This window comes from Cydia pomonella, chromosome 23 (genome assembly GCF_033807575.1).
Source record: "Cydia pomonella isolate Wapato2018A chromosome 23, ilCydPomo1, whole genome shotgun sequence".
Classification (NCBI taxonomy): domain Eukaryota; kingdom Metazoa; phylum Arthropoda; class Insecta; order Lepidoptera; family Tortricidae; genus Cydia; species Cydia pomonella.
The window spans coordinates 9635638-9652089 of record NC_084725.1 but is presented as its reverse complement, the minus strand read 5'-3'; the positions used below and the strand labels follow the sequence as shown (position 1 = coordinate 9652089).

The following is a 16452-nucleotide window of genomic DNA, read 5'->3' as shown; positions in this document are numbered from 1 at the left end:
CAACATTTGAACAGTCACGAGATCGCCTGATTAGTGACGTTCACAACTGCAGCCGTGCGGGGAATGCTAACACTTTTACTCAATTGAGTTTGAGCTGGGTTTAGAAAAATAAAAGAGTTTAAACGAGATTCTATGAAGAACATGGTAGTTATTCGGAAAAAAAAATACTCACAGAAATACTATCGCAGACTTTTCGTGACAAGGTATTACTGAATATTTAATTGATCCTGTCGTCACTTCACTAAATTCCCACCAGGCTGTACTAAGATAAACTAATTGCTAAAAAATCTAAGATAACAATAAAATTACATTGAACAAATTTTATTGTTATCCTAATAATCCGTCGGTCTCTTGCCACCATTGGTGCCTGCTCTTCTTGAGCCGACTGGCATTATCAGGAATGATGGCAAGAGGCCTGATGGGTTGTTCTTAGTTCCTTGGAGCTTGGGACGGATGTTAGCGAGGGTTGCTACCTGTGTAGACACACTGACACCGCCACCTCCAACGGACGAATGTAAAAGCGGGCGGAGTGGCGGAAAGTGCCGAAATTTTGAAACGTGAAATATAAGATAGGGTAGAGCTGCCTCGGTGGAGAGTACCATTTGGCGTTGAAACTCTAGGTCCATAGGGTCCCTGCGCACACAAGGTTTGTTTTGTTGCACTGTTATTGTAAAAAAATACAAATACTCCAAGTCTTTATTTTATTCTCCAATATTTACCAAGTTTACAGGATGGAAGGCTGTAGATATAATTATGGCTGAAGAAGAATGCATTTCCAATGAGCCTCCCAGGTCGCCTTGCACATAATTCGGAAGTCGACTGCGCCATGAATCTCAACTAGCTCGCTCATACCCTTTAATATTAAGCCGTTTAAATTTCTTCATCTCTTACAACCCACTAGGAGGAACTTTTGTACATTTTTGCAAAGTTCGCGGTGCTATAATTGCATTTGTGGTTTCCATTACTAGTTCTAACAATAACTGTGCTCTAAAAGCGTAGCGGCTCGTTAGAAGTTTTAACGTTTTCAATTTTATTAATGATACTAGCCAGCGCTTGAACTGTTTATTTTGGTATCTTATTATTATTTTTGTCAGTGTCTGCTGCTGTCGCTGAGAAATGTTTACTATCATTTATACTCTCAACGTGATATGTATAATGTTACTCTCCTTACTTGACATCTTCATATAAATCTTCAGAATTCTGACTACACTTACACCGTATGCATTAGAAAACTAAAAGTTTATACCTCGGCCACGTACATATCTCATGATAAAGTGTTGGGGCGACTACGTGGGGAGCATTAAGGCTCGTTCGCGTCGAACAACGTGTACCGTGCTACGTAAAGCCTGGCCTATATAGAACGTAGTCTACACACATATATGTTGCTTAAATATAAATAGCTGAAGAATGAAAAATTTTGCTGGACGTTCTGTTCTTCCTATAGCTTCTGTTTAATTTAATAGCATATGATAATTTTCTATCTTTAACTTATATGAAGTACATGACTTTGTATATTATATTCGCCACAATCTGACTACCTATTTTAAGTTTTGACAATTATGGCAGTTACTTGTGGACTGGTTAGTCTGTGACTTTTAATTTGCGAAAAATAAATATCAGAAAAGTAAACAACCTGCCGTTTATTTTTTGATATCATAATTATGCTTTACAGAAGATATATTTATAAAATATTAGAGGGTTAGTACAATTCTGGTATCAGCTTTACAGTAATACCCTATAACATTATAGCACATCATTACCGTTTTCACCTAACTTCATTAGCATGCTGCACTCGTCATGTTTACACTGGCCCCGGTGATAAAAATCGCTAACGTGACATATGACTACTAGGGGGACGACGGAAATGAATTGACTGACATTAAGATAGACATATATCCATTAGGTTCAGTGGGAAAAAGTTTTAGGACCTTGCGTGCTCGATTTTCGAGGAAGTGAGAAGATATGAAACGCACATAAACTAAGAATTTCCCAAGCTGATAACTGATCAACCAAAATATTACATATATATTATAATTATAAGCATCTACAAAACATTACAAGCGTAACTTTAAATTCTTAGAACGAAGATTATTTATATATCAAGTAGAGAAGATAAGATAGATTTTGCATTAATATTCAAATCCCAAAACGGCTGAATTTAACTTTAACATCCGAATACTTTCATGGAAAGGAATTTCTTAAGAAATCTCCAATAAGACCAACAAACAACGTTGGCACTAAATCCAAACTGTCTTTACCTCTTAAAGGAAAGCTTCGAGATACTGGTGCTGCAGTTGATTGTAACGCGCCTTTTGAACGCTCCACCGGCTCGGGTTTGGAGAAATGCACCAGGAATTTAGACTTAAATGCTCTAGTAATAAGATTGATAAAAAACCAATGGAGCTCGTACTCTCGGGAATCCCAACTTTATCGCGCAGATATTAGGAGAAATGCACTTGTTTGCTTTGAGAATTTCAGCTGCAACAAACTCGAGATAAAGCATCGCTCTTCAATATATCTTATCTTTGACTATCGTGAATGCTCGAGTTAATTCAGGAATTGAATTACATTCCTATACTTGGATTTGCTGCTAAGATAATTCCGGACCAAATGTTTCTTCAGACACTTTATAATAAATTAGCTGACTTATTCGATGCTCTTCTAGAATTATGAACTAATCTTTAACCAACGTGTTTCCACGGGTTATTTATTATTATTATTGAAAATTGAAATAAAATGAAGGAATGATAATATAGGATAGGAATGTTAATATTCTCTGTTATAATATTGGTTATATTTTTCGGCCATTGTCATGTTTGATATACATAACCAACAAACGGGCATCCCATTGTTCCAGCATAATGCCTAGAATGTGCTGACGCAGCCATTACCTCGATGAGTAATCATCGCAGCATGAATCTCTGGACACAAACGGGCGCTGAGAGGGTTAAGTACCTCGTAAAGTGCGTTTCTTTCTAACGGCTAAAGTAATTAAGATAAATGCGTGCTTTAAATGGGACATGACTGGGATTGAGATGAAAAAGACTTAATGTAGAGATTTATGTAATTTGTAGATGAGATTGAAAATAGGAATGCAATTTTAGTACTATAAACTGAAATAGAAATAGATCTAGTAAATGTCAAGCGCAGTATTATTTACGGCGCAGCACTTAAAATAGACCTTTGTAAGTTATTATAGTCTATTTCTATATTGCAGACTGTAAAGTTAAGTATTCTATTCTATCCAAGAAAGATATCTTAATCAAAGCAGATAACAATATAAATCTCGCTCCGTTTATTTTCGTGCAACAGAGAAGAAAAATATTATAGCTGCAGTTAGTTTGTGTTTACAATTAAAAAGTCACAAGTCTACTTTTCTCCTGAGGTCGGCTGAAAATAATTACCCTTTTTTGTAGCCCCTAGTACCCTGAGACATTCGTAGTGCGGTTTCTTTTCTTCCTTAAGAAGATGATCTCGTGAAGGCTTGCGTGTTTAATATTTATAGTCAACTGCAGTAATTTCAAAACATATTTAAAACCGGGTCTATCACGAATTTATTTTACCTTCATTTCCGACGTTTTGGCGCAGGTTTCACTGGTCGTGGTCGCGGATAAATGTGTTTTAAAATGTGTTCAAAACGCTAAAGATTCAAATGGTATAGCTGCAGTAATATCTTAAAAAACGGTAGCCAAAATGTATGACAAGCTGACAACACTTAAAAAATTCGTGTCAACTTTTTGCGTTCCGTCATGAAAAATATTCCACAAAGATAGTTCTGAATGCATTAAGTAATTAATTAGTTTTAATTTGAGGATTTCACTGACCCCTTTTGAAGATTATATAATCTTATCCGTTGGATTAGATTTATCAGAAAAACACGGATTGGGCGGATGGGTGTGAAAATGAAGAGGTCTTGGGTGTGGGCTGGCTAGGATGATTGATTAACATCTGTTTCGTGTATGCTGACTGCATCCCGTTTAAGATATTGTGATAATGAATGGGTAGCGCTTGGCTAACGGCTTAGGTTGATTGACGATCAGTTGTCAGTACGGATAAAGCATGTCAAGGTTTTTAAAATAAAGATGGTATCCAAATTTGGTCATCAAACAAAAATCGCCATGTCGAGCAAAAGCAAAGTCACAGCCAAATTATCTTTTCTCGAAGCCATTTAGGGTATTCTGATAAGTTTTACACGACCTTTATACATATTACGCCCGTCCTTCAAATGCAATATGAAACTTAGGTCATAATACGATCTCATTGTTTTCTTTCTTTTTGAAACGCTCAAAACCTTGTCTTTAGCCAACTAAAACTAGGTCATTCAAAATTCCGAAAAACAAACCCGAGTTGTAAATCAAATCGTTTGGCAACTTACCATAGATACGCGTCCATTTTTTAATTCCACGACAATATCTCAAGTACGTTTCCGCTATTAACCCTTGCTGAGGGGTGGGTTCACCCCCTGCTGCTGTTGCCAACGCCATCCGGGTTGAGTGCCGTTGAACGGGCGGCAATTAGGTCGATCTTTGTGGACTATGTAGTGTCTTGGTTTATTTAAAAAACCTGCTTTGGTTTAAATCATAGATAATAAGATGAAACCTAAAATAAATTAAGGTATTCATGTTCTTCTTTGCGATTTTGCAGTTCCTCATCTTATTCGTTACTTATTTGTTTTAATATTTAAAATACGAGTAAATTGTTTATATGTTTTATATTAATAATTAGTTTTAACAATCAAATTAAACACGTTACCCTTTTGCTTTAATTTTCATTAGAAAGCCTTTCAGCATTGACGTCACAGTAATTAGTACAAACCCCAGCGTCATTCGTGCCCACAAGTGGGTCAGACGTCGCAATTCACTGCAAACTTGGCACACGACCGCAAACAATCTTGATTGAAAGTGCCTCTAATCGGACTCTGTGAACAGGATTAATAGATGAGACATAAATACGCGTGCTGCTACACAGCACCCGACGTGCCACAACCACCTTTAACACCTGTAAATAATAATCATTTTGACTTGGACTTTTCAGTGAGAGTTTAGGCGTCTGTGCGTTGTTTTAGATTGATTAATGGACTAAAAGCAAAGGAGGCTGTGGTTGCCTTGGATTTTAGATGTTAAACAATGCCGGCCTTTTAGACCGGTGCTAATTCGTCGGTTTACGGAGCGCACGATTTATATTTGCATTCTTTTAGTTTCATGTAGTATGTAGCACCTATTGAATTGAATGAAAACCGTTTCATTGCTACGGTGACTCGTTAATGAATAGACTGTTGAATGAAAGAGATTACTTTAAATAACAATACCACGATCAATGCCAGCTTTGGCATATCCGCGTTATTTTAGTACGGGTTGAAAGCGGTCGATAGGCGGTGGCTGACAGTTTAATTTGTCTCTTATGCGCTTGCCGAGTTCGTGCCTGGAATCGGATTTGGTATTTAACAACACTTTTTCGATATGTTCATGGGGATTCAATAAAAGATCAATATTTGTTAAGCTGTGCTACTCACAGCTCACCATACGTTTTATTTCGTTTATTTTTTTCTAAATCTTATTATAAAAATACAGATCAATTTGAGTGAGTGAAGAAAATTGGCATTTATACACAGCGGTACGTTTAAAACGCTATCTGAAACCACCCACAAATCATTATATACGCGAACAGCATCTATAAAAGAAACAAAGCTTATTATATCTGGAGGTCATCTATCTGCGACAAGCCTTGCTGAAAGCAGGTGATACTAAACCTTATAGCAATGGATTAAAGCATAGGCTTCTTGCTCATCGCTAGCCGCAGAAATGGTTTTAGTTAGTTCTGATGAACGACCGAATCGCGTGTTTTTAGTGCTATCTTCGCCACACCTGAGAATTTAGCTGTTGGATTATCTAGCAAATTCATAGCTTTGCTACTGACTTTAGCAGTCTTTATGGCTAAGAATTGATGAGACTATCCCAATTAGATTTAATTAAAAAAAATCCTAATTAGATTACGCCTAGTGCTCTGATTTTCTGGCAATTCTTTTGCTTTCTGAATATTTCGTGTTTCACAACTACCTCAGTGACCTATTTGGATTTACTGGCAGGTCAACAACACTTAGTCATCTCGATTTTTTCCGTAGCATCTGATAATAATCAGCAACGAAGGGGAAAGATCTCTTTTAGAGTGCCGCGGCCGCCGCGGGTAACATTGGTCGGTAAATTGATACATATGTTCATGGTTTGAAACTGGTGGATTCAAAGTTACCAATGAACAAATTATCGTTTTACGTTAGGACAATAATTAATAATGGAACTGACAATTACGAATGTTTTAACTACACCGACCAACTGCCGAACAACATGTTGACACGAAGGTGTAATTACCTCAATGTATTTTGAGATAAGCCTCGTCCACATTTTTCGTTAACTGTACCTTTTTGGTAAATGACAACTATTTTGCTTGAATTGGAAAAAAACTGTAGGTATATAGTATATAAAAACTATATTATGATGAACTTTTATTTTTCCAAATGCATTTTGTCTCTGAAACCTTTCAAAAACTGACTAAAGATGGAATATGACAGCGAAAAGTCAACGGTGTTTACCGTTGATAGTCAAAAGATGTATAGTAGAGGCGTTCCTCTATTATAGAACTGTTAACAACGTAAAACGTGGTTCTTAAATGTTGTATTTTACTCCTTTTAAGGTTACACAAGTCAATAAACGGTAACCTACTTATGCGGTTTGCAACCCAAACTACCCTTCGTAAAAACATATTTCCGATACACATAACACTATGTTTTCGCAATAAAGCGTTTACTCGTGCCCCGCGTAAATTATGCATGGCGGTGCACTGAGGCGCGGGATAACTTTATGGCCAATAAACTACGTTACGTCCTCTGCAAGACAACTTAGGGCTGTTTTTGTCTTCATATTTAAATTCGTCGTGTTCTTGTAGTCTTATAGTTAAGTTTCCCGGTGTTGAACTATGCACGGTTCTTTAATACAATTGTTTTTATCTGACTAAACTTAACTATGGTTACTGTTAGGTAAATGTTTCTTTTAGATTTGTCATTATCCTGATCCTGACTAATAGAAGTTAGTTGACTTGTTAGTTGTTTCATAGTATCAGGTTTTCGAGTCATTTTTGTACTTGTACACATCTCCTGCTTAGCGTATGTATATGGACAGTAGGAGGGATAGACGAGAGGGATGGCTTTCCTATAAACTTAAAGACTTGGCAACAGCATCAACAATGCGGTTTTGGTGAATGGTTCAATGAATCTGAATATTGACAGACACGAATATTGAGAATCCCGATAGCCGAGCTTAGCACCAGAATCGATATTATAGAATTTGATTTTTAAGATGCCTCTAATATTGTAGTCATACTGTTTATAGAAGGGGCCTACGTAGTCTTACATTATTTATTTCTATAATGTATTGATTGGACTTTAGTGTGAATGTCGCCCTTTATTACCGCCATGAAAAGCCACGAAGTACTTGTTTATACGTCTGTTACGAGCAATGATCTATAATACAACATTCTATAGACTTCCTTTCATCGTCTGTCACTTTAGGAGAGCAACTACACCAATAGAAGACCAAAACTTTGATCATAGTTTTCCAGGACGACGTTAACATTTCCTGTTATTGTTGCAGAGCTAGAGGGTTGTCGGGCGTGGTGCGGGCGGCGGCCGCAAGCCCGGCACCATGGCGACGGTCGAGGGGCGGCCGGCGCAGTACGGCGTCAGCCTTCGGCAGCTGCGCGAGCTGATGGAAACGCGCGGCGCCGAGGGCCTGGCCAAGATCAACGCGCTCGGCGGTCCGCAGGAGTTGTGCAAGAAGCTGTACACCTCGCCCACAGATGGTAAGTCTTCAATAACTTCAAGTACCTACTTTCATACCTGAGGTGAGATAGGGCTCTTACAGATCAAAACAGCTCTTCTATATCGCTCCCTATCTTTTTCTACTATTGTATAAGAGACGTTCTTTCATTAATAAACACATTTTGACGTAAACATATCACATACCAATCATTCAATCGATTCATTGGTAATTCGACCATAATTCTGAGGATATTAGCGAGTAGAAATCATAAGGGTCATTAGCCATCAAGTTGACATTAGCCAAACAATTTGTGGAATGACTGAAGACAAACGTGACGAAAACATGTCGTGTTTGCTGTTTGCTTATAAAACTTGATATTTTTTGGCTAGGAATTATAACAACATAATTTTGATCAGTATTATTGATGGTGTGGCTATGTCGTAGCTAAAAATTGAGATTTTTTAAACAAGGATATGTATTAGTATCATCTAAGAACGCTTTATTCTTCAGAAGTCTCGATATTTTTCTCGAAATAGCGGCGTAGACAAAACACATCAAAGTCACCCGAAATCTTTTCATGAAATTCGAGATCATGATCGATTCTACCAACGCTTTAACGCCTACTCGTAGCTGGAGTAATTTTCCTCAAAGTGTAATGAGAATTACAACAGTTGAATACGAAAATAATCTTCCCTATTTTCCGTCTTTAACGATCCCTACGAACCGCCGCATCCAGTAAACCTATGTCATGAAATTGTAATGTCTACCTACGGATACAACACTGTTATTGCCAATAAATCCAATAATTTCACGATATCCAATAACACTTTGTAAGCTACAGTGTAAAATAAAACCGAATGCTCATACTTAGGTTAGGGGCATGGCACACTGCGTCCGATTCGTACGTCGCTCCGAAATTTAAACGAGACAACGCTATGCGCGTGTTAGAGCGCCGGACGCAGTGTGCCATGCCCTTTAGGAAGAAATTCATAGGGTTGTTATAAAAAATCCTTATCGTTACAAAGTCTTACCAGACAGTGTTTTATGATGGTGTTAACATCTAAATTGATTGTACATTGATAACGCTTCGAACGACTATGTCGTCACCGAATTTCAAAACATTGTCGATAATTATTGCTTGCCTGGAATATTGATCGAAACTGAAATAGCGCCTTTGAATTGCTTTATGTCAATCGATATACGGCATCGTTTACTTGTTCCTACACTCATCCATAAAGACAAACTAATGAAAAGTGAATGTGTTCATTATATTCTACGCTTCATCAAATTTGACGTGTTCAAACAATGCGTCACCTTGACGCGACCTCACTCTTTCCTGTCAAAAATAACACTATAAACTTGTCACCGTGTTGTCTCATTGTGAGATTGGAAATGAGATTTATTGACACAGCACCGACCTTTTTGAAGGCGAAGGAGTGTAAATAAATCTTGTCCTACTATCGTTGTTTGCGTACTTGCAACATTATCATTTGCATCATCATCCTTTATCTTATTTGATTTGTTTTGCACATTACATTTCCTAAGCACTATAAATCGTTGTATGTGCTGTTCTGTTTATGATCAATATCTTCATGTGCATAATAACCCAATCCAGTCAATGACATTAGTTCAATGTCCTTCTCGAGTATTGTATTAATATTTGATATAGTTTATTCACGATCGCTATTTCCCGTTTTATGTTCTGATGGTTTGAAACTCGATTAGAATTCTAATCCAACACACTGTGCCTTACGATATCGATTTGCGTACAAAGTAAAACTGTTAACACATTCATAAATTATACTTGCCTGAACTTAATAAGTTAATTCAGTTATTTACGATTGTGAGGTTCATTGCCTTCGGCAATTACCAGGTGGATGGTAATAAGGATAGCAATAAGAAATGATTGAACACTTGTCTATTGTTGACCTACATATCCATACTTGGCCATGAGCATGACTCCATGGGACGCCTTGCACTTGTACGTGTAATTTGCTATAAAAATAGAATTGCAAGGAATATTGCCCGATGCAATTCCCCATTAGTATCACCTGTCTCTGTTCTCATGACATTACATTTTTTTCTTGTGACATTTACGAGTATGGGACATGCGCTCGCATCGACGGCCGGACGCAACTGAGGCGCGCGCAGGCGGCGCGCACGTATTTATGCAGCGGTTGGAGCGAGATGGAAGACAGGGCGTGCTACTCTCGCAAGCGACATTCTCTGCGGTAGTCCTGAATTGCTGTATTTTTTACTACCCACTTCATGCAACCGGCGATTGTGAGCGGGATACAAGATATGCCATCGCACTCTAGAGAGGTGCGATTTACGTAAAAGGGTAGATTAGATTCTGTAGTTCTAAGATACCTATCTTTCTATTTTTTCGTACGTTTAGGAATTGTATATAAGACGACGATACGTTTCAATAAATGTTCATTATTTAACTGACTATACCGCTGTTTACACTTGACTCCTCCTGCCTGGACCCCCATATTTGGTGACCCCGACGTGATGCCATGGCCGACAAGATGTTAGAGCACGCCGAGCCAGTCACCGTTCCTGCAGTCACACGAGCCACAGATTTTCAAGCCCCGCAAAGCAGCGAAAACACATTTTTTGAGAAGTTATCCCAGAAGCTCGACAATTTAACACTCGAAATTGCAGCCCTTCGGTCCGGCGGCCGGCAACGCTATCGCCGTCCCTTTCGCTCTCGCAGCCGTTCCCGTTCGAGATCTATGTCGGCGCATGGAACTTCACGCAAGCCCGGTGATCCTGGATGGCTGTGCAGATATCACTTCAGATTCGGAGACAAAGCACGAAGATGTGAATCGCCGTGTAGCAAGAAGACTAGCTCATCGGAAAACTAATGCCTACACCGACTCTGGCGGGCCTCGGTGTACCTCCAGTCAGCAACCGCCTTTGTGTCATCGATCGCAACTCTCGAGAACGTTACCTCGTCGACACTGGCGCCGAAATATCAGTACTATCGTCGCATCACAAGAAGAACCAGTTATCAAGCACCTACAAGCTTTACGCCGCAAACGACACGCCGATTAAGACCTATGGAGAGAAAACAATCACTCTTAACTTGGGGCTACGGCGCGACTACCGTTGGACGTTTATCGTGGCTGCCATCAAGACCTCAATCCTCGGAGCTGATTTCCTTCGGCACTACAAGCTGCTACCTGACCTAGATCAAAAGAAGCTCATCGACAAAACCACTAAACTCCAAGTCAACGCATTAACAGTTCGAAGTACTCAAGAAACCGTCTATTTGATCAGCAGCAATCAAGCCTACTACGAGGTTCTCAAACAGTATCCTAATGTACTACGACCAATGTCTTTGAAAACGCCGGCCAAGCATAACGTGCAGCATTTCATCGAGACTACGGGCCCCCCACTCTTCGCCAGGCCACGCCCACTGCCGCCCGACAAATATGCAGCGGCGAAGGCCGAATTCGAACGCTTGATGGAAATGGGCATCTGTCAACCCTCAAACAGCCCCTGGGCAAGTCCGCTGCACGTTGTCAAGAAAAAAGATGGTTCTCTACGTGTCTGCGGCGATTATAGACGTCTGAACGCCGTAACACAACCCGATCGCTATCCTTTACCTCGAATTCAAGATTTTACGTACCAGTTGCACAACAAGAAGATTTTTTCAAAATTAGACCTGAAGATGGCGTATTTTTGGATCCCCATGAACAAAGAAGACGCGCAGAAAACTTCAATAATCACACCGTTCGGGTTGTTCCAGTTTAACTCAATGACGTTCGGGCTCCGCAACTCAAGCCAAACATTCCAACGATTCATGCACGACGTTCTACGAGGCATAGATGGCTGTTTCTGTTACGTTGATGATCTTCTCCTGTCCTCTGAAAATGAAGAAGAACACAAAACACTGCTTCGACAAGTCCTGGAACGCCTAGATAGATACGGCGTAACTCTCAATGTCGATAAATGCGAGTTCGGACGAAGAAAAATCAACTTCCTTGGCTATGAAGTATCACCCGACGGCATCAGTCCCACTCAAGAGCGGATCGAAGCAATATCGAATTACCCAAAGCCGAAGACAGTCTGTGAGCTGAGAAGATTTCTAGGCATGTTAAATTTTTACCGTGACTGCCTACCACATCAAGCGGAACTTCAGTCTCAACTCAACAAGTATCTGCACAACTCCAAGAAAAATGACAAGACTCCTATCGAATGGAACACCGAGTCAGATGAAGCTTTCAAGAAATGCCGCCAAAGCATATTGGAAGCAACTACGCTATCGTATCCAGTTCACGGCGCTCCTCTATGTATCATGAGTGATGCATCAGACCACAGCGTAGGAGGATTGGTCCAACAGAAAGTTGATAATGTTTGGAAACCGCTGGCATTTTTCTCGAAGGCACTGAGTCCGACGCAACGCCGCTACAGTGTGTATGATCGCGAACTCCTAGCGATTTACATGGCTGTAAAGCACTTCAGACGACTTATAGAAGGCAATGACGTCATCGTCTACACGGACCACAGACCACTTACGCACGCACTTACGCGAGCACCGAGCAGCAGCGACACTCCGAGACGCGAGCGCCAACTGCACTTCATTAGCCAATTTTGTTCGAGCATCCAGTATATCCCAGGCGACAAAAACAACATCGCTGACGCCTTATCAAGAATCGAAGAAATACAATGTCCGTCCGCAATAGATTTCGACAAATTAGCCACCGACCAGCGCACCGATGAAGAACTAACAAAATTGAAAACTCAAGAAAATCTGAATTTCACTGAAGTCACACTACCAACCATCAATCGACCAATCACGTGTGAGCTCTCAACTGGCACACCGCGACCGTACCTACCTATCGCTTATCGTTATGCGGCCTACAAAGCGCAACACGATATAAGCCACTCAGGTGTACGCGCAACGAGGAGACTTATGGCATCTAAGTTCTTTTGGCCAGCAATGAACAGAGACGTCGCACTTTGGACTCGAGCATGCATTGGATGTCAACGAGCTAAAATACATCGTCACGTGATTCCACCTATCGGAGAGTTCCCGCCATCTCAGCGTTTCGAGCATCTGCATATCGATATCGTGGGACCCCTAAGAATATCAAATGATTATCGATATTGCGTCACAATGATCGACCGCTGCACGAAGTGGCCCGAGGCAATACCAGTACGCGACATAACAGCTGAAGTTGTCGCTAAAGTCCTGTACGAGCACTGGATTACGAGATTTGGATGCCCGCTACGCATCACGTCAGATCAAGGTCGTACCTTCGAGTCAAACCTTTTCAACGCTCTCCTGAAGAAGCTTGGGACCACAAGAATACGTACCACTGCCTACCACCCTCAGGCGAATTCTCAAGTGGAGAGGCTACACCGCACTTTGAAAGCCGCTCTTATGGCAAGGGGCGAAAGTTCAAGATGGTCCGAAGAGCTGCCTACAGTTTTATTTGGATTACGAGCCGCATTACGCAGCGATAACAACCTAAGTCCTGCATTGATGACGTATGGATCCCCACTACGCATGCCAGCTGATTTCTTCGTACCTACAAAGTCGACGATTGAAGATGCAGAGTTTGTACGACGTTTGTCAGAGATAATGTCATCACTTGTTCCTGTAACCCGGACGCACGCCACGCAATGGAGACCTTTCGTGCATAAGGACCTTGCGTCGTGCACTCACGTATTCGTGCGTAATGACACCGTGCGACCCCCGCTCACACCACCATATGATGGCCCGTTCGAAGTCCTCAAACGCTACGACAAGTATTTCAAGATACAAATGCCACAACGAACTACTGTCGTCACTATAGAGCGTCTGAAGCCAGCCTACATCTACAATGAAGACGTCACAAGCGACAGCCAGACTCCTGCATCTAGCCCAAACACTCAGACGTATGTGACGAGATCGGGCAGAGTCACGAAACGTGTTCGCTTCGCTTGAGAGGGAGTGCTATGGGACATGCGCTCGCATCGACGGCCGGACGCAACTGAGGCGCGCGCAGGCGGCGCGCACGTATTTATGCAGCGGTTGGAGCGAGATGGAAGACAGGGCGTGCTACTCTCGCAAGCGACATTCTCTGCGGTAGTCCTGAATTGCTGTATTTTTTACTACCCACTTCATGCAACCGGCGATTGTGAGCGGGATACAAGATATGCCATCGCACTCTAGAGAGGTGCGATTTACGTAAAAGGGTAGATTAGATTCTGTAGTTCTAAGATACCTATCTTTCTATTTTTTCGTACGTTTAGGAATTGTATATAAGACGACGATACGTTTCAATAAATGTTCATTATTTAACTGACTATACCGCTGTTTACACTTGACTCCTCCTGCCTGGACCCCCATACGAGTATACGAATAGGAGCAACGTCGCAAGGAATTCATATTAGATAGAACTTTATTGCAATAGGTCGATATTCGTGACGTAATTGCAGAAAGTTCTCACAATGCATAAAAAATACACTCCCCTTGACCTAAACCTGTCAAGTTTGAAGGCCGTTCAAATGATTTATCAGTAAAGTATGGATATTATAACAGTTTAGAAACTGAATAAATGAGTAAATCTTTTGCACAAGGATATAATCGATGTGATCTGAATTCTCCGAAACCTTTTTTCCAACCTCACCAAACATTCTACCGCCATTTTGTAAATGTAAGCCCATGGCCGATTAAAGAATTAACGAGTCATTCCTGAAAATTTATTTCGGGTTCAAGTCGATGTAACGTCTAACCTGAAGAAGAGTTTCTGTGTTCGTTTTCACGTTTTTGTTGGGCGGATAAGGTAGCCGCAATCGACGGGGACTGACGGGGGTTTATCCCCTTGGGATGTATCCGTCCGGCGATTCAACTGTCCCAACCTAAATACGTCTCATGCCTACACGTAGGGATTGCAAATCCGAATCTATTTCACCAAATCCGGATTTTCGGATAAATTTCACGCAGAAATCCGAACTTCGGATAAAATCCGGATTTAGGGAATTTTTTCTTGGTACTACGAATAAATTGGAATAAAACGACTTTTTAATAAGAAATCAGTCTTTTTAATTACTGTGATAAATAGTCTTATGATCATTAACAAGTTATATTCATTACACAGTTATATTATATTAATAACAAAAGCATATTGGAAACACAAAAATTTCTTCTTTAATCATTTTAATTAAGAATCCTACATCCTCGAACACTGAGATCAAAATTTATTGAGGGTTTTATCACATCTCCGCTGCGGAACCTATATCGCAGTACCCCGTTACATATTTCGCTGCGAAACATGACAGCATCGAGAGCTAATCAAGAAGAAAAAAGAACAACAAGAACCGCACCTCACGGATTTGCCATTGTTTCACTCTCGGTCCGCCCAGGTATCGCGGGGAAACATGTAACACGGTACGCGGTGTCGTTTTAGTGGCAGTGGTAGAGATGTGTTCAAGTCCTAATCCCAAGAAGATAATACTGAAGCTAGGAAGTAGGATCACGCTTCTCTACAAAGTAAAATCTTAAGAACATTAGAGCATCAAGTGTAGAGTCATTCAGGCGCGTTCTTAAGCGGTTACACAGCATCCCAGCTGCGGAAAACGCCCTCTCTGGCTCTACACTTGTTGGAGGGATAGCTGATAAGTTTTTGTAGACTGACGATAACATGGGACCCATCTTTCCTCCGTTTTCATACACAGCTATCTCTATATGCACTAAAGTTGCTAAATCAGGCGCTTCTGGTGTGTTTTCTGCTGTACTTGATGTTTCCCTTTGGGTGAGAAGAGAGTTGCCTGTTTACCTTTCTTTATCTGTCATAACATGACCTGGCATGTGTTGTACTTGTTCGCCATCAGATGTCATCGTACTCGTTGAAGGGATAGGGATGCTTTGAATAGAGGATGGTGAGGTCAACGAGGAGGCGGTCGCAACAACGTTGCAAATTGTGTCCTTGATTTGCCCGAACGTTGGTGTCTTAAATAGTTCGTCATTGGACTGTAAAACGAACTGTTGATAATTATGCAAGTACTGCAACGTCCCAGTCACATTCTCTAGACGCCTCTCCGAAATGCATCGTTTTAAAGCTGTCGTTAGTTTATTTGAAAACGAATCTTCGTAGCTTTCCAAAGTGTTATTCATTAACTTTAAACTAGCGTCTGCCGTCAATAAAGTCGCATCTTTTCGGCACGGTCGGTGGGTCGCGCGACTCCGGTGCGGCGGCCGCGGCGCGGAGCAGAGGGGGTAAGGCCCCAGGCCAGTGAGCGAGCGCTCGGGCAGCAGTGCTGCCACACGGCCAGACAACTCGCTTGATGCGTATTTTCAGTAATCAGAACATTTTAATGGTGCAAAATACAATTGTATAATAGTTTGTCAAAAATCCAAAAATTCGGATTGCGGTTTAAAAATCCGGATTTTTAAACGGATTGAAAAATTCGCGGATAATCCGGATTTTCGAAGTTCGAATAATCCGGATTGCAATCCCTACCTACACGGATACAAATAAACATAATCTCTTTTCTAATTCAGCCGCGTAAGGTCTTATCCGGACTGTAAAACGACCTAAGTATCTTCGATCGTAACATACATATGCTGTACAAAATTACGGCATCGTACGTGCCTATCGTCGTCTCCGGAGTAAAGAATACGTCGCCGGATTTTATCTTCGTC

The 16452-nt window shown here is 40.9% G+C and overlaps 1 protein-coding gene across 1 annotated transcript in view; it reads left to right on the top strand.

Moving 5' to 3' along the window:
- LOC133530525 (plasma membrane calcium-transporting ATPase 2) overlaps positions 1–16452 on the top strand; it is a 273270-nt gene that overhangs the window by 154262 nt on the left and 102556 nt on the right. Inside the window, exon 4 of the mRNA XM_061868453.1 lies at positions 7644–7851. Coding sequence (XP_061724437.1) covers positions 7695–7851 — 157 coding nt within the window. The 5' untranslated portion in view covers positions 7644–7694. The remainder of the gene's footprint in view (positions 1–7643; positions 7852–16452) is intronic.